Below are 24191 nucleotides of genomic sequence, written 5' to 3'. Positions count from 1 at the left end.
GCTCACTGCTGTGAGCATCAGCTGGGAATATTATTGTCCATCTGCTTTTCTCTTCCATGGAACCTAGACTAAGGAGAAGTTCATTTGTTTTCAATAAATTAAAAATAGTTTTTAGGGCTGAAGATGCAGCTATTCTAGAATTAATATGTCTTCCACGGGAAAGCTCACTCCACACAATTAAAAGACTAATTTAAAAAAATCTCTTTAATAATAGCTTGTATTCAATTCTGGTTTGTAGTCACATTTTTGAGAATTCTGGAATTTTGGTTTCTTAAAAAAAATATTTTGGGCTGGAGAGATGGCTCAGTGGTTAAGAGCACTGACTGCACTTCCAGAGGTCCTGAGTTCAAATCCCAGCAACCACATGGTGGCTCACAACTATCTGTAATGAGATCTGATGCCCTCTTCTGGTGTGTCTGAAGACAGCTACAGTGTATTCATATATAATAAATAAATAAATCTTTAAGAAAGAAGAAGACTACTTTTAAAAAAATAGTTTTTAGTTTTGTGGTTTGAAAATAAGGAGAGGCAGGTATTTGTTTCTTGAAAATGAAGAGCTTGAAAGGATAGCACCCATTTTATTTGTAAGAGTGTGCTTGCTGGTAGGACCTTAAGGAAGTAGATGGAAGCACAGCCATAGTCTAGGCCAACAAGGAATTCTCTTATGGAGCAAGTATCAGGTAGCATTCTTCGGGCACCCAAGCTTTCTTTCTAGAATTTTGTACATGCTGACACATTAGACAATGAAGGAAGAGGAGAAAGAGAACAGAGAAAGAAAGAGAGAGAGAGAGAAAGAGAGAGAGAGAGAGAGAGAGAGAGAGAGACAGAGACAGAGAGAGAGACAGAGAGAGAGAGACAGAGAAAGACAGAGAGAGACAGAGAGGGACAGAGAGAAAGAGAGAAAAAGGGAAGAGTATGGTTGGGGCAGAGAAAAACATCAATAAAATATTAGCAAAAATATCCCCACCCCATAAAAGGATTTTAATGAAGGAATATTTGCTCACCTCCTTGAAGAAATTTCATGGGGTAAACGATGGCATGGTATCTGTCTATGCTGAGGGACACTAGGACATATGTAGAGGCATAGAGCAGAACAACCTAAGGACAGAAACCAGAGGACATATGTGACTTCACATGGTAGAGGTAATGTTCACAGTATGTAGTGACCTGGTACTTAGAAACCAGAGGATTGAACCAAGGTACTAGTGAGGTAAGGGCTGAGGTAGAGAGACACTGGCTCTCCCTGCTGGAAGCAGATCTGGGCTTTGTCATGGGATTCTAGGTTGCTACTGGGGGTAGGGTTGGAATGGTCATAGCTCTCTTTTTGTGTTCAACTGGCTTCTTGGACATCCTATATTTCAAGATCATCACTCTTGACAATTGCATGGTACATTTATCTGTAATTGACTTTTAAAGCAAACTAATTTTCTCTGTCACAATTGACATTCCAGAATACTTCAGAAACAAAAGTTCATTTGCCTTTTATCTGTGAGAGTAGTTGAGAGGTGAAAGAAGGGTTCTGGTTTCCTGGAGTCCACATGCTCTTCCAGCCGTTTACCCCAGCATCACCTCAGAGATCCCTGCCCCCTACCCACACTGCCTTCCTCCCAGTCTCTGTCATAGCTGGATGCAGCCTAAGCTTCTGAGCTTCCCTCTTCTGACTCTCTTCCAATTAACCTCATCCACACACTCTCAGGAACACTTAGTTGCATTCCCTGTAGAGGAAGAAATTCAGACATAAGTTAACATCTCTTCCTCAAAGGGTTCCTATGTGGAATCTAGTTAATTGAGCTATGTCAGAAAGTACTATCTCAATGAAAACTTTCTGAGTAACCAGAAAGCAATTTCAACAAGTCAGTACGATATCTCCTTTTGTGGTCAAATCTAGAGGCCATAGAAAATGGTAGTGTATGGCTGACAGTCTGACTTTCTCTTTGGTGATCACATTTGTTTGGAATTTGTTTTTTTTTTTGTCATACTTTCTGCAGTTCAGACAGATATCAGCCCATTATAGTTGCTCTTCAATTTAGGATAAAGCTATCTCTACTTGGAATGTTGCCATTTGATAATGCATTTAGCGCCAATCCTTTGAGTGTCGTAGCTTAACTTATTTTATATATATTGAGAAGCCCTATACTAGTGTCCAGTTAGGCAAAATCATCGCATGCACAGCCTATCTCATACTCCAGGGTTGTCTAACTCATGTACTATAAGGGCCCTGATGTTGAATGTGAAAACCATGATTCCAAGATCATACCATCATACAGCCTGAAAATCACATGACTGGATCATCAGAAATTGGGGACCATATGCCCCATTCCTTTTTTTTTTTTTGGTCTTTATAACACAACCACACATACTCTCCAGTATTAATGTTGTTGGGAGAGGGTGGTAAAGAATAATCAGAGATTGATGCCACCCCCTCACTTGAGGGAAATTCTCTTGTATAAAAAGTAGCTGAGGTAGAAACAGACAGAGAGTAGTTAGGTTTAAAGAAAAATCAAGCTATTGCCTCCTTAGAGAAAACTGACATTTCTGTATGCAAACCGTGACTGAGGCTGACCACACAGTGCCAGGAAGCTGGCATGAAAGAAAGATGGGAAAGAGTGAGTCAGCTGGAAAGTAGCATGTGCTGGGCAGTTCTGAGTCTCAGACATCTCTTCTGCCTTGAGTCAGGTGATTGACACAGTTCAGAATTTGGGACAGGAGGAAGAGACACAGAACAGATTTTCAGAGCTGCAAGCAAATATTAACCAAAAAGAGGCAGATGTGGAGACACAGCTGAAAAGAATATTTAACTTCGGAGATGAAACATCTTCAAACATCTAGGTGCAGTTCAGTAAAATAAAATAAAGATATGTAAAAGAAATGTCTTAAATTATCATGCTTCTCTATAAAAGCAAATGCCAAAGAACACGTTCAGAGTTTTGAAAGAAAAATTGTGATCCAAGAATTTTGTAAATTTCACTTCTGTGCCAATGCACAGAACAGCTTTTTTCTTTTCTTTTCTTTTTGGATATGTATGAAGGAAGGAAATGTAACACCCCACATCCCCTCCAGAGTCCTCAAGAGGAGATACCAGCTGAATAAGAAGTGTTTCAAAATCAAGAGGAAAGGGAACAAAATAACTACGTCATGCAGGGAAGGAAGACCTCAAACTACAAAATGCTTCCCAGATAGTTAGAAATGTATGATGTGACATTTTAGGGAAGTACCCGGATCTTGCTTTGAGGGGAGAGAAGAAAAAGAGAGAAGTTTATGAGTCTTACATAGTTTTCCATTTGCCTGTCATAGTGATGCATCTGAAGTTGAAAGGTAAGTTCTAACAAAATAAATGGAGAAAACATTTAACATGGAGAAAAATTAACTTCCCTGTCTTCTCTGGTTCCTATGGCAAATAGCCATAAATTTGGTGACTTCAACAGCATAATTTATTCCCTCTATAGTGCTGGAGACCAGAAGTCTAAAACAATTCCACTATCTCCAAACCAAGTTATTTTTAGGATCATGGCTCTTCTGGAGACTCTAGAGGAAAATCCATCCCTCATTTCTTTAAGCTTCAGGTAGCTGCCAGCATCCTACCTCTGTGGCCTTCAGTGCAATTCCTTCTTACATGCTACAGTGTCCCCTTCTTCTACCTTTGTGTTAGATCTGCATTTTCTTCTTATGATAGCATTTTAGGATTCCCTTATTAATTTAGGTTAATCCTACATTTCAGATTCTTAGCCACATGTGCCAATTCTTTCTCTGTCACATATGGTGTGTAGCAGGCATAGATTCTCAGGGTTAGGGTGCAAACGTCCTGGAAGAACACTATTTCAGATTCCCACAATTATTAACTATATCTGCAACAAACCCTCAGAGAGCAAAACTCCAAAGAGAACAGTGACAACAAGGTCCTGAAATAATATGACACACGGTTTCTCGCTGTAAACTTAAATGGCTTAATCTCTTTCATTAAAACAAAGACTATTTAAGACAAAACCTTCCCTATGGTCTAACTTCATTTTGTTCCGAATACAAATCAATAAAACCAAATAATACTGGAATTTAAAAATAGTGCTCAGAGGCATGCCAAACAACTAAAAAAATATTAAAAGATCCTTATTAAAAATATTGCATGATACCAATCAAATTCAAAGCTAGCAGCTTCCCATGTGACAAAGATTTATTTCTGCTGATAAAAGACACAGCACATAAAGTCAGGAGAATTCTGATAAGTGTAGATGTAATAGCTAATGTAACACTAGGTATATGTAACAAAGATGTTCAAGGCTTTACAGACAAAGCAGCCTACAAAATATAAATAGGTAGAACTGAACTCTCTAGTACAAAATGCAAAATAGCTAGACAACCTATAAAAATTTGGTCAGATACTAGATTACCAACAAAGGAAATTTCTCAATAGAATCCAAAAAGTAGGACTTATTCAACTCACATATCCCAAACAAGAGACAAAGCCGAAACAAGTAACATTTAAAAAAACATACCACTTAGAAATTTAAACATCTTCATAATTAACTAAGAAAAGAAGGAAATCACATTACAATTATAGTCAATTCATAAATGTCAACAATGGAAACTCTACACACCAACAGCATATGGGGTGCCATTTGCAGAGCAGATGGCAGCCTGAGGACATGTCTGCCTTCCCTCCACCCCACCCCCAATGCTGACAGACATGACCCAGAGAATGTGATATGGAAGGAAATTCTGCAAAGGGAAGTGAGACTTAACTGCTGGCAGCAAAGTGATTTTACTTAGAAAAAATGCCAGATTGTGTTCATGTAAACTGCTATTCTTAGGCTGACTTAAAAACCATGCACTTGAGTTTTTCAGAGCAAGTTTGGGTTTACAAAGTTCTACAAATAGTGCAGAGGATTCTTGCATTGCCCACATTGTGTCACATATCTGCTGGTGTTAATATCTTGAGTTCCTGTGGTATTAAACTGATTGATCAGCCTTGGTACATTATCAATAACTAAGCTGTGTGGCTTATATTAAGGTTCAGGCTTTGTCACTGTATTCTGTGGGCTTGGACATTGTGATGACACATATCTACCATCTGTTTTATTGAGATGAGACTCACTGACCTTCAATTCCCTATGTGTGTCTAGTCACCCTGTCTCCTTACAAATCCACAGGAACCACTGATTTATATTCTAACACAGCTTTGCTCTTTGGAGAATGTGACAGAGCTGAAGTCTCAAGGTATTCATCTGACCAGATTGGCTCCTTTTGTGTAACTGTGTGATTTACTATTCCTTCACGTTCCTCAACAGCTTATTTTCTTATATTTTAGAAAAAATTACTCATTGTCTTATTACATGGACATAATATGCGTTGTTAATCCATTGAACTGTTGATGGGCATCTTGGTTGGTGTCAGGTTTTGCTGATTACTAGAGCTGCTAAAACCATGTTTGTTCAAGTTCTTGTGTGGATATAAGTTGTCTGCTCAACTGCACAAATGTCTATGATCACAAATTGCCGAACCATGTAGTGAAATTATGCTTAACTCTCTTAAGAACCTGTCAAATTGGTTTTCAAAGTAGCTCTATCATTTTTAGTTCTATCTACAATGAACTCAAATTTTTGTTAATATACCAGTGTTGGGCATTGCCAGTGTTTCTTTTTCTTTTCTTTAAGAAGCCTGTTGTGTAATACATGAGTACTGGTACCTTCTTGTTCTAACTTGCAATTCACTGATGAGATGCAAGTTTGCCATCTTTAGCAATGCTCCTACTCTCCCCTATTTTTAAGAGTGCTGCTTTTATACAGTTGTCTTTTAAACTTTCCAGTTATCCCATAATGGTTTTATGGTATTACATTTGTGTTTGTGATTCATACTGAGTATTTTAAAAGGTGCAATATCTGTGTTTATGTTTTAATATTTTATTTTTATTGCATGCATCAATATTTTACAGAACACCTTAGTGGTAACTGCAATTATTGTGACCAGTTATTTTTATGTAGCGGCCAAAGACATTAAAACTATTTTTAATAAATGGAATTTGTGTTGTAATTAACAATTTTCAATCCTCATGTAAACATTTTAAGGCAATTGTACATATGTATTATTTAATGGCTATACAGTTTATGATATCAATCACTACACACTCCAGTTTGTGAATCTATTTCTCATTGGGTGGGCAACTTGAATGTCTTGGTCATTCCATTATGTCCACTGCTCACATTACCAGTGGGGCTCTTTCTTTCTTCTCTCTCTGGAGCCCCGCAGTCTTCCCAGAACTGTGGCTGCTCATGTTACCTGGAGCCATGTTCTCTTCTTCCCTCTGGAATCCCAGCCATGCCCCCATTCCCAGGTTCTCCTTACCCATGTTGATCCTTGAACTCTTCTTTTTCACAAGACTCACACTACTGTCTTCCTCTCTCTCACCTCCTTTGGGAACACTAATGCCACCATCCTACGCTGTGTCTAAAGTTTCAGAAACTTAAGCTACTCCTAGTGGCTCAGTCTCTCTTCCTGTTGCCCTCAGATCCAGATGTAGAACTCTCAGCTATCTCTCCTGCACCGTGTCTTATTGCATGCCACCGTGATGATAATGGACTAAACCTCTGAAGCATAAGCCAGCCCCGGTGATAAGAGTTTATAAAAGTTGCCGTGGTCAAGGGGTCTTTTCATAGCGATAGAAACCCTAACTAAGACACAGTTTGATTCTTTCTTCAGAGTTTGGATTGACTTGGTTCTTTCCTTTGCTCCTTGAGTTACGAGCTAGGCTGCTCAATTTGTGTCTCCTTCCTTTCTCAATTTAGTTTATCAATGCTAACACTCCTATCCTCACTTTAAAAACAACATATCCTAAACTCTAAGTTAATCTTTTATTTTTTAAAAAATACCTAGGTTGTACTGAATCTTTCTGCCCATTACTGACTACCTTCTAGTTTTCTTTTATCACAGTTGGAAAAGATGTGTTATTTCATATAGGTTTTCAATTTATGAAGATTTGGTTTATTATATTTGTACTTTAAATGTGGTTGTTCTGGCAACGGCTTTCCATACCACTAACGACAATTTTCTTTTAAGTTTTTACCTTTCTAGTCTCATATTTTTGTATAATCTGGTTTTAATGTTCTGAATTTTTATTACCATTTACTGCTTGGCAAAAAAAAAAAAAAGAGTTACGTGCTCAGTTCACTGGCCATATTTAAAATAGCTTATATTAAATCTTCATATAGCACACTCATTGGCTGGGAGTCAGAAATAATGTTATGTTTTATAATTTTTTTCGAAATGAGTCCATCTCTCTTGCTTTTTTACATATTTCATATTTTTGTTAAAAACCAGCAATTCTGAAAAAAAATCATTGGATTTTTCTTTCTTTTCTTTCTTTAATCACTTATTTAATTTAACAAGTAAAACTTTTGTAAATTTATGATTCACAGGAAATTATAAACCTGTGCTCATCATCCACTGGCTAAAGCAAGCTCCTTTATTTATTTTTGAAGCTGTTTTGTTGTTGTTGTTGTTTTATTGTTCCATTTCTTTACATTTCAAATGTTGTCCCCTTTTCTGGTCGCCCATCTAAGTGTTCTTCACCACATCCCCCAAACCCCCTTGCCTCTAAAAGAGTGTGCCCCCATCCTAACCCTCCACATACCCCACCCACCCACCCACCCTCCCTGAGGTCATTCCCCCCATCCTCCTTCCCTGAGTCATTAAGTCTCTACAGGATCAGGTGCATCTTCTCCCACTAAGGACAGACAAGGAAGTCCTCTGCTACATATATGCTGGGAGCCACGGACCAGCCCATATATGCTCTGTAGTTGATGGCTTAATTTCTGGGAGCTACAGAGCTCCTGGTTAGAAGATACTATTGTTCTTCCTATGGGGTTGCAAACCCCTTCAGCTCCTTTAGTCCTTCCCCTAATTCTTCCATAGGGACCCCTGACCTCAGTCCAGTGGTTGGCTATAAGTATCTATACCTGTCTCAGTTAGCTGCTGGCAGAGTTTCTCAGGACAGTCATGCTAGACTCCTTTCTGCAAGCACAACTAGCAACAGTAATAGTGTCATGGTTTGGTTTGGTGCCCACCCATTGGATAAATCCCAAGTTGGGCCTATCACTGGTGGCTTTTCCTGGCCTTTTCAGAAATGACCAACAGTGGGGAGATGGAACCTGAAGAGACCACCTCCAATAGATAGACGGGGTTCCCAGTGGAGGAAAGGGGTCATCAACCTATCTTCAAAATTTTTGACCCAGAATTGTTCATGACTAAAAGCAAGCTCTTAATAACATGTTTAATTTTTTGTGATAAAAATACATAAAATCTAATCTCTTAAAAATTTCCCAGTACACAAAATATTTTATAATCTGTGGGCATCAGGCTATGCAATAATAGTTCTCCTGAGTTTATTCTGACAACTGAAATGCCATACCATTTGACCAGTATCTTTCTGGTGTGTTCCTTCTACAGACTGGTAACACTTTATTCCACTTATGTGGGCTTAATATATTTAGATTCCACACATAAGAAAAATCATGCTGTATATTTCTTTCTGTGCCTTCCCTATCCCACTTAAGGGGCAGCCATCTTGTAGAAGATAGTAAGGTTTCCTTTTCTGTAAATTCTGAATAATATTTCACTGTGTGTCTATGTGTATGAGTGTGTGTACATTTGTGTATTTGTACTTAATGTGTGTTAGTGTATGAGTCTGTGCTCATATGTGTGCATATGCCTGTGTGTGTCCTATTTCTTTATCCACTCATTTTATGATAGACACTTAGGCTGTTCCATGTGTGATGCTGTAATGAACATGAGAGGGCCAGTATTTATTTGGCATGCCAGTTTCATATGCTTAGAGTATATACTCAGAGTTTGGAGTATTCTTTTTAAATGCTTTTTATTTTTAACATTTCAATAAAAAAAAATGGCCAATGGTTGGGCAGGCTGAAAGAGGTGGGACTTTTAGGATTTCTGGGCAAGAAACACAGAGGAGAGGAAGCAGAAAGATCAGACTTAAAGGTTTGTCAACATATAAGAATCTAGGAAAGTGGCCCCAGGGGCCACTCCCTCAAATGGGTCTGGGGTAGCAGAGATGAAATATAGATTTAGCAAGTATTAATTCAAAAATCCTGGAGGGGAGTGTGTGCTAGCCGTAGGGAGGTTTGGAAGTACCCAACCACTGGGCTAGTTAGGCATATTAAAATATAAAGGTTGCATGCATGCGTGCCTGTGTGTGTGTATGTTTTTGTTGGAAAATCCAGAGAGTTCTGGCGGGTGGCTCAAAGCATGATCACCCTCCGAAAGCTGAAAGCAGGTTAGTAATTCACTCCTAGAACTCTCAGTATTTCCCCTCCTTTATGACTCAACTTTTAGCCAAACAAATCCTGAAAGGACATAATCCAACTAGACCTAAATTGGATCACTTTTTGGCTTGCTTTGTTTCCTTAAGCATTCTGACAATATTTATATATATTTTTTCTTTTTTCTTTTTAGTTTTTATTTTTCTTCTTTGGTTCTTTTAAAAGATATTTTTCTCTTTTTTTTGTTTTGTTTTTTTTTGTTGTTTGTTTGTTTTTGAGACAGGGTTTCTCTGTGTAGTCCTGGCTGTCCTGGAACTCACTCTGTAGACCAGGCTAGCCTCGAACTCCCCAACTCAGAGATCTGCCTGTCTCTGCCTCCCAAGTGCTGGGATTAAAGGCGTGTGCCACCACCGCCCGGCTAAAAGATATTTTTCTTAAGATTTTTAAAAAATTGATCTGTATGTATGTCTTGCTTGTATGAATGTTTTACCACTTTGTAACACCATTGTGGGCCCCAAGGACAGCAGAAAGGGGTGGTGGATCCACAAGAACTTGAGTTAGAGATAGCCGTGAGCCACTATGTGAGTGCTAGGTTTGTAGTCCTCTGAAAGAGCAGGCTATGCCTTTAGCCACTGAGTCATCTTTGCAGCTCCTAATCAGAATGTCTTTCTTAAAAAAAAGTCAGGTTTTGGTTTACAAATATTCTTTCATTCTATAGATTGTTCCTTCGTTTTTATTGTTATTTATTTATTTATTTGGTATGTAGAAACATTATCTAGATTGATATATCCCCAAATGCTTGTTTTTGTTTCTTGTTACTTATGCTTTTAAGGTCACATTGAAAATTTTCTCACATAGACATTGTTACTTATGTTTTTAAGGCCTTATTGAAATTTTTCTCACCTAGACAAATCTCATGGACATTTCTTTTATGCTTTATTTTGGTAGTGTTACAATTTTAAGTCTTCCGTTCAAAATTTTAAATGCATTTTAGTATACTTGTGTATAGTGTGAGATAAAGGTCTGAGTTCATTCTTCTTCACATACATCCACTTTTCCCAGTGTATTCTCTGCAGAACACAATCTGTCCCTGTTGTGTGTTCTTGACAAAATCACTGAAAATCGGTTGTATACAAATGCATCATTTTTTGGTGATTTCTACTTTGTTCCATTGGTCTATACATCTGCTTATATGGAAGTGCAATGTATTTTGGCTCTTAAAGCTTTATTATGAATCCTTTAAAAATTTAACGTATAATTACATTATATACCCCTTCCTTTATTCTCTGGGACCCCTCCTGTTTACTCTCCACTCTCTCTCAAATTCATTGCTTTCTCTCTTTGACCATTATGTATAAGTGAATGTATACACATACAACCTGATGAATAAGTTCAATGGTACCTGAATGTGTGTGTTTTTAGGGATGAGCACTTGGTATTGGATAAAGAATTAGGGGCAATTCCCTGGGGAAGGCTGATTATTCTTCTCACTTAAATTATTAATTGCTTGTAGGTGTTTATCTAGGGTGTGAGTTCCATGGGATTACTTCCATCTACATTGGGATGTCAACTGTTGTGTGACTTTTTAAGGTCTTCTTTAGGCATCCATGTTGTTGAGATTTCATGGGTGTGGCTTCCCTGTTATAGCTATGTCTTTTAAAAGCATCCTTAGTGTTATTATTCCTCTCACCTTCCTCTCCTTCTGCATTGCTCTCTCTCTTCCCTCTGTGATTAAAGTCCCCCTCACCCCTTCCCACTTCTCACCTCATTCTGACTGGGATGAGATGAAATCTCAAGGTTGCTTTAATTTGCATTTCCTTAATTGCTAAGGATAGTGAGTACTTTCTGAGCTATTTATTTTCCATTTTAATTCCTTATTTTGAGAACTCTCTATCCAGATGCATAGCCCATTGTTTAAACACAGAAGACTACCTGAGACACCCAGCTTTGTGTGTTAGCTACTCTAATGAATTCTAGCTCTTCTTTATCACTCTCTGTCTTTCTCTTTCTCTGTCTCTCTCTCACGTATATGCACAGACAAATATATGTATACACACACACACATATATACATATTCACACACACATATATGTATATGTGTATATATATACGTATATATATATATGTATATATACATTGACATATACATACATCTATACTATCAGTTTTGTTCCTCTAGAGAACCCTCACTAGTACATATATGAACTTTAGGATTCTCTCCCCTACTTAAGTGAAGAATGTTGTGGAGAATTTGACTAGGATAGTTTTGAATCTGTAAATTTCTCTTGGTAGAATTGTCATTTTCACAATATTAATTCCACCAAACCATGAGCATAGACCCCTCTACACCGTCGTTTAACTTCTTTCTCAATCTCTTTCTTCACTTATTTCACATTTTTATTGTAGAGGTCTTTTATGTCCTTTGTTAAATATGTTACTAGGGTTTTGTTGAGGCTACTTTGAATGTGTGTATAATCTCTTTCTGAGCAAATTTATGTTGCTATGGAGAGAGACTACTGAGCTTGGTTATTTGATTCTGTATTGTTATCAGTTTGCTGAAGGTGTTTGTATTTTCTAGAACTTTTCTGATGAAATTTCTGTAGCTCTGTGTTTAACATATCATTTGGAGACGGATAATTTGAATAGTTCCTTTCCTATCTGGATCCCTTAATGTCTTTCTCTTTTCTTATTGCTCCAGCTAGTGCTTTAATGAGCATGTTGCCAAATAGTGGCGATAGTGGATAAGTGGACAGCCATGGCTCATTAATGGTTTTAATGGAGTTGTTTGGAGATTTTACTCATTTAAGATTATCTTGCCTGTCGGTTTGCCATATATAGCCCTTATTATGCTGAGGTATGTTTCCTCCAATCCTACTCTATATAAAACTTTTTCCATGAGGTATGTTTGATATTTTATCAAAACCTTTTTCTGCACCTTTGAGATTATGTAGTTTTTGTCTTTAAGTCCATTAATATTATTTATTACATTTATTGATTTATGCACCCAAATCTCTATGATAAATTTAACTTCATCGTGGTTGATGTTTTTTTCTATGTGTCTGTATTCAGTTTGCAAGTTTTAAGTATTTTATATCAGACCCACAAAGACAGAACTCACGTAGCCAAAACACACAATAAAAAGGCCAAGACAATATATTTCCTCCTAAATTTGTCATTCCTACAGAAATTATCTCCAACAAGAATTACCTGAATCAATTGCAGGATTCAGAACTCATAAAAAGAACCATAAACTTTAAACTTCAGTAAAAGAACTCAAGGAGTAGGAAGAAAACACAAATAGTTCAATGATCTTAAATAGTAGTAAATGTCTGAATGATTGCCAAGAAAGCACAAATATCAAGATAAATTAATTAATGAAGAAAATTCAGGATTTGAAAACTGAATTTAATAAAGAGATATGAATATCAAAGAAAACTCAAAAGGAAATGAAGATGGAATTTAAAAACTCAATAACCTAATTAGAAATTCTTTTGAGTTTCTTTCTTCCTATCCCTCATTTCATGAACACTTCAGATTGAAGAGAAGATTAAGTACAGCCAAGAGACTCTAGAAAGAAGATAAACGAAGCTCAGAGACCTTAGAAAGAAAACAAATGAAGCTATGACTTCTTAAACATTAAGTACAACTAAGGCACAAACAACAAAACAAAATGTCTGAAATCAACACATCTCAATAATATTAATGGCTTCAGCTCTCCAGTCATAAAACATAGGCTAGTTGGATGGGTTGAGAAACAAAATCTTTCTTCATATTGTCTACAAGAAACACTTCTTGAAAGATAGGTATCACCTTAAGGTGAGAGCATAGAAAATATTTATCCCAAGGACATGGTACTAGGATGCAGGCAGGTTGGAACTAGGATACAGGCAAGTATGGGACTACGATGCAGACAGGCACGGGACTAGGATGCAGGCAGGCATGGGACTAGGATGCAGGCAGGCATGGGACTAGGATGCAGGCAGACACGGGACTAGGATGCAGGCAGGCATGGGACTAGGCTGCAGGCAGGCACGGGACTAGGATGCAGGCAGGCATGGAACTAAGACACAGGCAAGTATACAACTAGGATGCAGACAGGCATGGGACTAGGATGCAGGTAGACATGGGACTAGGATGCAGGCAGGCATGGGACTAGGATGCAGGTAGACATGGGACTTGAATGCAGGCAGGTATGGAATTAGGACACAGGCAGGTATGGGACTTGGATGCAGGCAGACATGGGACTAGGATGCAGGCAGGCATGGGACTTGGATGCAGGCAGGCATGGGACTAGGATGCAGGCAGGCATGGGACTAGGGTGCAGGCAGGTATGGAATTAGGACACAGGCAGGTATGGGACTAGGATGCAGGCAGACACGGGACTAGGGTGCAGGCAGGTATGGAATTAGGACACAGGCAGGCATGGGACTAGGGTGCAGGCAGGTATGGAACTAGGACACAGGCAGGTATGGGACTTGGATGCAGGCAGGCATGGGGCTAGGATGCAGGTAGACATGGGACTTGAATGCAGGCAGGTATGGAATTAGGACACAGGCAGGCATGGGACTAGGATGCAGGCAGGTATGGAATTAGGACACAGGCAGGCTTGGGACTAGGACACAGGCAGGTATGGGACTAGGACACAGGCAAGTGGCTAGGATGCTGGCAGGTACCACTATTCTAATATCTTACAAAATAGATCTCAAACTAAAAGAAATGGAAGAAACAAGGAAGGTCACTTCATTCTAATCAAGGGAAAAATTAACTATTGCAAACCAACCCTTGGCCTACATGTACCAAACTCTGGTACACTAATTTCATAAAAAAGTACAGTACTGGAATTAAAGACACAGATTAATGTTAACCCACTAACAGTAGGTGACATTACCATGTGTTTTTTCAATTCATCAATGTGACAGATATAGCTTTTATCTTCTTGTTCAATATTGCCTTATCTATTTGGAGTCTTTGTGATTTTGTAATAGATATTGTAGTTTTGTGTTTGTGTTTTCTACTTGAGTGGGAAATGTGGTTGAGATTTTGCTTTGTAGGTCATTTAGAGCAGTTTTTACAAAAAAACAAATTTCTAACCCATGGGTGTTAACTTTCTCCTCGTTTATTTATGTCTTATTTAATTTCTTTGTTCTTTAACCTATTTAGTTGTAGACTTACAATTTCTAGTTTGTATGACAGATATAGTCATCAGTGTTTCATTACATTTTTGTAGTTATTATAAATAGATTGGTTTTCATAATTTCTTCTTCAAGTAGTTTTGTGTGTACATACTTCATATTTTCGTGCTTTGATTTTATATTCTGTAAATTTGGGGCTTTCTTAATTCTAACTCTCTGGCAGTTCCTTAGAATTGCATCTCTGATTTGGAAGCTTTAATTTCTTTCTGTTGGCAATCTTTCTAGTTGGGTGGAAGTGGCAAGGCTGGCATTGTCTGTTGTTGATATTGGAGAAGGAGGATCATTGTCATCAGTGCTCAGTGTGGTGTTAGCTCTGGCCCTGAGGCATATGTGTCTTATGTTGAGTTGCTTTCTGCCTATTCCTAATTCCTTGAATGTTTTTTAATCATGAAAATATGGTGAACTTTATCAGCTGTCTCAGTCAAGGGCAATAGCTTTGGGCTGTTCCAATTCCTTCCTCAAAATTGTACAGTCGAGACCATGCACTTATCTTCTAGGGTCTTAGGAATATGTCAGAGAGTCTCAAAGCTCCTATAAGTGTGTCACCTCTCAGCTTCTGTTTTAAAATTTGTTTCATTTATTGATTTCCTCAACAGTTATCTCACAACTAAGGCTTCTGTGAAGTTAATCAATTTTCTGTAATTATTTGTGTCAAATACCCAGAGAGAAAAGAGGTTTTACAATGGAGAAGCTCTGAGCCATATGAAATATAGATAGCCCTGCAAGCTCAATCTTCCAAAGGACTACCAGACACTTGGAATAAGGGCAGCTCTCTGGGAAAAGAAAGCACTGAAAGGCTCTACCAGATCTGCTCTCTCCATGACCGGCAGAAGTTTTGTTTTACTGTGAAGGAAAGCTGATAATTTTCAAGGCTACCACAGACATGGACATTGCAGGATGGGAATAATGAAGGTTAGAATACCACAGAGATCACGTTTCCTCCACCCAGCTGGTTTCTTCCATGAGGGCTCCTTGGTTGTTGCAAGCCTTTGGTTAATTTCCAGAACCTTAGAGAACCTCATTCCAGCGTCAATAACATTTTCTTGCTGCCAACCCAGGGGAGAGAATCACTGGAGTCTTCCTGCCAATCTTATAGATTATTATTTTAGTATTTGTTATGAATATAATTGGAAGAAATGTTGTTGCTATGGGTATTCGTTAGTCACAGTTTGAAGTTGTTATGTATGAAAAAATTATGGTTTAAAACTTTGCTTTTAGAATGTGTGATGGTATACCCGGTGGCTAACCTCTAACAGGTCCCAATAATCTTTATCTCTTGCTTTTAGTCTCTCTAGTGGTTCCCTTCTTCCCCATTCTAGACCGGCATTGACCTATGTCCCCATAAGAAAAATGTGGAGACCATGGTGTATAACTACTGAGACTGTTTTAAGAAATGCATTGGTATTTTTACCTTGGTTACAAATTGTTCATGGAAAATCTAGTTGTATTATGAGGATACTATTGAGCACCTATGGAGAGGTCCATTGGTAAGACAGTGAGTATTCTGCTCTGACAACACACTGGACATTGATGTGAATTGTCTGGTCCCTGATTTGCCCTCCAAAGGCCCACTGCCATGAATCATATGATGGAACCTAACGGTTAGCCTGTATCTATCCCAACCAAACCATTCCAGAATTTTTGACTAACAAACACCATGAAAGGTTAAATACATATTGTTTTAGGCAACTGAGTCTTATTATAACTTGCACTTCAGCAATCCATTACTGAAATAATGGAATAATTAAAACCAACTCTGTACACAACAGTATTCTCAATAAGTAGATGTAAGACATTTGTCATGTAAGTATTGCATATTAATGACTGCACCCCTGGCATGCTCCAGGGATGTGTAACAAATTCACTGTAAGAAAATACCATCCCTCTGCAATGACTCCTTTTAAAGTCATATTCAGAGCACAAAGAACATTGACATCACAACTATTCTCATTTGTTTCCCAACAATGAAAAATGTTACCAAGTCCTGAAGGCAATACAATAGATGAAACCGTAATCTTACTTCTGAATATAAATACGGACATTCCATATCCCTAGCCAAGGAACTCTAAGAGGGCTGTGTTTTTCAGATGTGATGTTGTCCATCTGTAAAGTTGGCATCATTTAGATTAGAAAACTACACAAGAACAGAAATGCATTAATGAGGAGTAACTATTAATGGGGAGCTAGCTGCTAATATTTTTTCTAAAAGAAGAGACTTGGGGGATAAAACAGTAAGTATTGAGAAAAGTTATGAACATTATTTAGCTAGAAGATGTCAAAAGTGTCACTACATACCACCGTTTTCACTCAATGCTGTACCTGTTATTTGCTTAATTGCTGCTTTGCAAATGCATTATTTGTAGCAAAAGAAAGAACCATTTTTAGAAATTATAGAAAATTTGCTTGTCCTTTCAGCTAGGAAGAAAGAAATATTCAGTTGTGCAGGAGTAAGGGTTCACCATTTATTTCCCTGTGATTCCCAGAGCTGGTGTCAGCTTTAGTGTGGCTTATCACACTGCGAGATGATTTCCATACCTGCAAGTAGCGGACGACTCTGCAGACCAGGTCAGGGGCCATGAAGTCTCCTGTGAATCGCCAAATAATGTCTGTCAGGATGTTGATCAGGCCTGTGAAGGAGTCTAACAAAGACACGATGTTTAGTTTCAATCTCTCAAAAATCCATCGGTACACCACAGTGAAAACAAATCCCTGGGTTGGTTTTGTTTTCTCTTAGCTTAGCAGATGGCTGTGGAGGAAAAGGGAGGCATGGAAGAAGTTGCTTGTCTTTAAGTATCAGAGCTTGTTTTTGCCTAGACATGATTTTGGCTGTGACTGGGGAGGAAGCAATGGTCCTAGGAGAGGGGCTGCTATAGTAAAGCAAGTATTGTGAGGAAACACAAAAGAAGACAAAACTGAAGACAGCAAATGCTTGGATAATCCATCTCTGCCCTACATTGCGACACCCATCATCTTATTCCCCGTCTAACATGGGCAAAGCCAGACTACTAGAAGTTTTGAATCTTGGTTTGTCTCAAGGAATACTTTTAATTAAATTTTGGGTTTTTTTGTGAATTTCATACGTGAATACTGTATGTACATAATTTTTCCCTCCCCCTTTCCAACTCCCTTCATATTTCCTACCTGCCAAATTCATGGCCTTTAAAAAATTTTTATTGTTTTACACACACACACACACACACACACACACACACACACACACTCGCACTTACACTTGATCAACTTGACAGATGTCATTCCTGGAGAAAGCCTTTTCTCTCAGTATCCATTTATTGCTTTAGTGTTGTAGAATTAAGATGGCTTCCCAGTGAGAAATCACCCCACACATTTAGTTTAGTTAAGAGTTTATTAGTTAGGGAAAAGCTCTTTAATAACAGTGTGCATCCAGTTCTGGCTAATTGTTCAGAGGAGTTGGCACTGAACAGAAAGCTCTACCAGGTTATACAGGCAACAGACTCATTAATTACACATATTTTTATCCTTAAGTCTCTTTCCTGTCAGGACCTTCTGCTTACACAATTTAGACAGAGATTGCATGTCTGACCACTCGGGTAGATGAGAGTTGGCACAGCAGAGATACTCCCATAATTATTTACATGTACCCAAGTTGCTCCTTTCACATGGTTGTTGCCCTGGTTCACTTTGCTCAGCTGACAGATTATGCTTTGTCTGGTAGGAACACAGGGGACCTAATGGTAGACAAGGACCTGGCGGTGGTCGTGACCCTGCACAGATATTAGAGACATATTCTTTGATTCGGGGATGAGCCTGATAGCTAGTAATGAGTCAGGGTTGTCTCCTTTTATTATAGGAATGGAGCAAATAAACACTAGCAGAAACTTTCTCGTAATTCTACACTTCAGTTGTACAAAATGTTCTTACAGTTTCTAACATGCCTGGCTACTACATTATTATCTTTCGTGTCTGTTGGAGGTAGCGCCTCTTTAGCTAAATTTTTGGGTATTTAATATTTCCTATGCATATTTATTAATAAATTCTTTTTTGTTTTGTTTTTCGAGACAGGGTTTCTCTGTATAGCCTTAGCTATCCTGGAACTCACTCTGTAGACCAGGCTGGCCTCAAACTCAGAAATCCGCCTGCCTCTGCCTCCCAAGTGCTGGGATTAAAGGCATGCGCCACCACTGCCCGGCTATTAATAAATTCTTTACAACATCAATTTTACTACTTTGAGTTTTCCTGCATCAGTAGCTCATTAAGGAGTGATGAAACACATTCTACAGTATTGTGACTTAAACCCAGCACCACAAATGCTAGGAATGTGCTCTAACACTGAGCTACATACAGGCCCTGATCATTTTTTACTAAAATATATGTGCTGTTTAAAATAATGGGTCTCATCATCTTATTTTCAGACTTGTATATACCATACTTTGAAAGTATTCGTATGTTATCTCTTGTCACATCTTTCTAAGGAATTTATTTCCATTTTAAAATATCTCATTTAACTAATCATTGTATTTTCCTGCCCCACTTAAATATAAACACAATATATAATAGAGAATGTATTTGGGTTTCTGTGTCTGGTTTATTTTATTTAACAGGACTATTTCTGGAACTATTTGTATTTCTACTGATGATAATTTGTTTTTTATGGGATAAACTTATGCTGGTATATATTATATGTATGTGCCACACTGCAAAAATTCGTTTCTCCAGTGATAGACACCAAGGATGTTGCTGTACTGACTTTGATCTTTTTAAGTGTATATTTGGGGCTGACAAGCCTGTGTTACATTATGTGTGTGTGTATGTGTGTGTTCTAGTTTCATTTCAATTGTGATAAAACATCCTGACAAACTTAGGGAGGAAGGGACATTTTGGCTCCAGTTCTAAGTTACATCCCATCTTTGAGTGAATATCAAGGCAGAAATTCATGCAGCCAGTCTAGTTATATCCGTAGTAAAGAGAGGAGAGAATGGATACATGCCTGCTTTCTTGCAGCCTTTTCTCAGCTGGCATTCTCCATTTTTACAGAGCCTAGCCTGTGAAAAGGATCCACCCATAATCAGGCCAGGTCTTTCCTACCTCAACTAACGATCAATACAATTCTCCATAGATGTGCTCTCAGGCCAATCTGATTTAGACTAATTTTCATTTAAGATTCCCTTCTCGGGTGATTTTAGGTTATGGCAAATTGACCTTTAAAGCCAATTATCCCATTTATCATTTTGAGGAACCTCAATTCTGATTTCCATAGTAGTGGAACTAATTCATATTTCCACCAGAAGTGTACAAAGGCCTCTTTTTCTTGAATCTTGACAGTGTTTCTTCTTACATCTTTGCTACTTTGTAGATTTGTTTTTCTTCCACCCTTCTTCACCCACTTTCCACCCTAACACTAGATAGGAGAGAGAAAAGGATAGAGGGGAGAGGGGGTGGCAATATAGTTAGACTACTTCCTACTGATTAAAGGCATCAGATTTCTTGGAACAAGTTTGATCATTGCCATCAGGATATCTGATTTCTTCTTATTATTATTTCTTTTATGGACATTACTACCTAACAAAAATGGGACCGATAGCAACCAACCAACAACCAACAACCCATCCTCTCAGGGCCCTAACATTTATATACCCTTTGAGGAGTCTTCAGAGTATGAAACATCACACAAGCCACTGGAAAAATTATACCCCTGATAGAGTCCTAGAGAAATCAATCAGCTGCTGTGGACAATCTGAAGCAGCCCTACCTGGGATTAAAACAAAATCATATTCCCACAATATTTCTGCTTTTTTTTTTTAAAGAAACCAAACCTCTCACTATATTTCTCCTTATTTTTCTCATTTTACATTCTTTTCAAATCCTCTTCTGCAATGTTCCCTGAGCATTCCCCTGAGGGAGGGGGGTATATATGTCTTTTTAAAGGCCAAGCACATACTCATTATATATACTCAGCACAGTGTGCAATCGTGAATCTTTTGTTTGTTTTCTTTAATTCTTCTTTGATACGTCACATCCTTACTGCAATTTCTCCCTTCCTCCGTTCCTTCCAGTCCCTCCCCTACCTCTCCTATTCCCCCTGATCCACTCCTCCTCTGTTTTCCATAAAAAACAAATACACAAACAAAATACCAAAACAACAACAAAAAACCACCACCACCACCAACAACAAAAACCAAACCAAACAACAAACCAACAAGCGAAAGAGAGAGAGAGAGAGAGAGAGAGAGAGAGAGAGAGAGAGAGAGAGAGAGAAGGTCTTTCATGAATATGAATATTCACCAAACATGGCTTAACAAGATCCAGTAAAACTAGAACCCTCATAAGGCTAGACAAGCTGAGGCAACCTAGGAGAAAGAAAGGGCTCTCAAGCATAGGCAAAAGAATCAGAGATACTCCCACTCCTATTGTTGGGAGTCCCACAAGAACACCAAGCTATACAACCCTAAGGTAGCTCCGACCTATATAGGGCACATTTTGTCACTTCAGTGTCTGTGAGCCCCAATGAGCTCTGCTTAGTTGATTCTGTGGACTATGTTCTCCTGATGTCCTCAATTCCTCTGGCTCCTACAATGCCCTTCTCTTTCTTCAGAGTTCTGGCTCTGCCTAGTGCTTCACTTGGGTCTCTGCATCTGTTCCCATCAGTTTCTAGATGACACCCCTCTGATGACAATTGGGCTAGGTACTATTCTATGAGTAAAGCAGAATATCATTAGGATTAGGCCTTTCCTGGGTCTCTGAGATGTCTGCTTCTGGTTGCCAACCATCTGGGCAGTGTCACACATGGGCTTTCTCTCACTGTGTGGTCCTCAAGTTGGACTAGTCATTGATTGTTAAAAGTCTGCACAATTACCCCAGCACATTCTGTAGGGAGGACAGTTTGTAGGTTGAAGGTTTTGATGTCTCAGTTCCACTACTAAGAGTCTTGTATGAAATGGTAAGATTTTTTTGTGTATTTACCACTGTTCACTGTAAAGAAGGGCTTTGCTTCTTAAAGTTAAGAGTAAAGTTTATCTACGTGTACAAGCATAACTATTCAGAGAGCAGCTTGACGTTGTGTCAGTCTAGCTGAATAGCACTATTTGGTTATTCTCAGGGCCCATGGTCTCCTCTGCTATGGATTATTGACCAGGTTCCCAGTAACTCAAATCAGAAAGCAATTTGTTATCTCTATAACTGCAGAGCCAGTATCACACAAGTGGACTCATCTTAACATAGCAGATTGGTCTCACAGTTCATAGGATTAATTGCTGAATAAGACAATTGAGAGCATTTCTATCCCCACTCCTACCTCAGAAACCTGTATAGCACCTTCCAGAACTCTAAAGGTGCAGGCTAGTGAAAAGGAGGACCTCTATGGCTCAATTTTAGCTTGTTTTCCCTATATTATACACTCATTGTGTGGTGTCTTCAGCAAAAGGTCTTATCATCTAGTTTGGTGGGGAATCAAAAAGTGACGCCTAGAAGGTGGAGCGATGGCTCAGTTTTAAGAGCACTTGCTTCTTTTTCCAGAGAACACAGTCTTATTTCCAAGCACCCATGGTTTGCCTGGCTTACAGCTGTCTGCATTTCTAGCTCCAGGAGCTAGGGAACCCTCCCTTGACCTCTGTCTACATCAGGAACACACATGGTACACATGCATGCGTGCAAAACATACACATAAATAAATAAACTTTTAGAAGGAAAGGCAAGAGCCCTGTATTGTTTGGGGGGTTTTGGGGCTTCCCTTGTCCAACAAATAAAACTGAGGCATCCTAGCTCTTTCACTGGGCTTTGGTTTAATAAATCACAGTATCTGGGGACAGTTTTTCCCAGATAGAGTACTTATTCTTGTTCAGTTTATTTTTTCTTCGCATTTTATATTTTTTACTCTTTTTGTTTACTTGGTTTTTTTTTTGGTTTTTTGGTTTTTTGTTTTTTGATGATAACCTTTCTGATGGGGAATATGGAATCTTAAAGTACTTTTTCTTAAAAGAAACATTTCTTGAGAGCAAATAGTTACTCTATATTAAATTGCTATTGGGCACTTTCTGTCCTGTAAGAACAGCTGTCTCTTCTCTAAATGGCAAAGTTATCTAAGGGCTACACTTACCTTCTCTGACTTTTACCTTTGCTAGCTCCTGAGCTGTATCAGCACCACCCACTGGGACTTTCTTAAATGTGGGTACATAACATGGTTAGTGACTAGAGATGACCTAGTGCAGGGAGTGTATAATTGGGCTCAGGTACACAGAACTCACAGTCTGAATCATGCAGCTCACAACTGAGAAGCAGCTGTCCTTGAAGAGTTCCAGAATGGACTACTGAGGCCATCCATGAAATAAAGATTAAAGAATTCCCTGAAAGGATGAGACACCATCCTTGGGAATGAATGTCATGTGATTAGATCCCTCTTTCTGGTTATGAGGAGGCTCAGTAAGATCTTAGAAGCAAGAAGTATGTGGAGGAATGGCCTCAGTTAACCTCACTCTCAGTGGCCTAACTGGGAGCCTCCAAGTCTTATGCCTGTCTCTCTGTCTGACAACAATAAGAGGTATCAAAGAGAAATACTCAGGAACAACATGAAAATTGTTGAAATCTGGAAGAAATAAACCCTGTGGCAGGTTTGGACTGTGAGAAACATCCTGTTTCTTTCCTTCTCTCTTTAGTTCTATTTTTCTTTCTCCCTCCCTCCCTCCCTCCTTCCCTCCCTCTCTCCCTCCCTTCTTCCCTCCCTCCCTTCCTCCTTTCCTCCTTTCCTCCTTTCCTTCCTTCTTCCTTCCATTCTTCCCTCCATCCTTCCCTTCTTCTGTCCCTTTGTGTGTATGTTTATTATATGACTGTGTGGTGAATGTACATATATGTGTGCAGATACATGTGCCCACAGAAGCCAGAGGAGGACGTTAGGTCTCTCCCTTAATCACTCTCTATTTTATTTCCTTGAATTACCTAAGCTTGCCATTTTTCAGCTAGAGTGGCTAACTAGCCAGCCCCAAGAATTCCCTTGTCTCTATTCCCTACAGTGCTGGGATTACATAATCATATCTTTCTGTTTATATGGGTTCTGGTGGTCCAAAGTCAGGTCCTTGTAATTGTTCAGTGAGTGGATTTACCCACTGAGCCATCTCACCTTGAAATGGCTCTATGATAACATAGGGCAGGTTTATGAAGAGCCTGAGAATTGTGAGCTATAAACAATCAAACAAGAAAAAACAGCTTATTTTTGGAGGAATGAATGGACTGATTGAATGGAATGGATGATGACCTTGTTGAGATATTCTGTTACTTTACTCTTTTCTTAATTGAAAAATAGTGGGAAAAATACTGATGCTTCATTAGCTCTAAATGACTATATGAACAATTATAGAGTATTCTGGTAAAATCTGTTTCTCCTTGGAGCTTATTATTAAATAAGCCTATTTCTGATTGTGCAGTGGCCCTGTAACTCTATGATAGCATTTGCTAGTTGCTATTAAGCAAATGATACTACCTCTGATCAGTAAAATGCTATTTAGTTACCTTAGTAATTGAACACACTGCAAATAAAAGCCCCTAAGAGGTAATTAAAAGGAGCTTGGGAACAAAGGGTACATTTTTAAAGGCCCAATCACGTGCACAGAATGCCCCTGTTCCCTACAATTCATTACATAAACGATACTAGAAAATGATGTGTGATGTGTGGAAAACTGTGGCAGAGTGCACTTGTTAATGTGAGTTCTAAAGGGAAGCACAGTTATGGGTAGTGTGGGGAGAAGGAGAGGGTCAGGCCACAGTT

General features: G+C 38.7%; 1 protein-coding gene across 1 annotated transcript in view; it reads right to left on the bottom strand.

Moving 5' to 3' along the window:
- Window positions 1–24191, bottom strand: part of Npsr1 (neuropeptide S receptor 1) — a 189716-nt gene that overhangs the window by 33094 nt on the left and 132431 nt on the right. Inside the window, exons 3-4 of the mRNA XM_028763872.1 lie at window positions 16994–17097; window positions 1005–1098 (exon numbers count right to left, since the gene is read on the bottom strand). Of these exons, the coding sequence (XP_028619705.1) occupies window positions 1005–1098; window positions 16994–17097 (198 nt within the window). The remainder of the gene's footprint in view (window positions 1–1004; window positions 1099–16993; window positions 17098–24191) is intronic.

Source organism: Grammomys surdaster, unplaced genomic scaffold (assembly GCF_004785775.1).
Source record: "Grammomys surdaster isolate TR1022 unplaced genomic scaffold, NIH_TR_1.0 140, whole genome shotgun sequence".
NCBI lineage: Eukaryota > Metazoa > Chordata > Mammalia > Rodentia > Muridae > Grammomys > Grammomys surdaster.
This window is presented reverse-complemented; position numbering and strand designations above follow the sequence as displayed.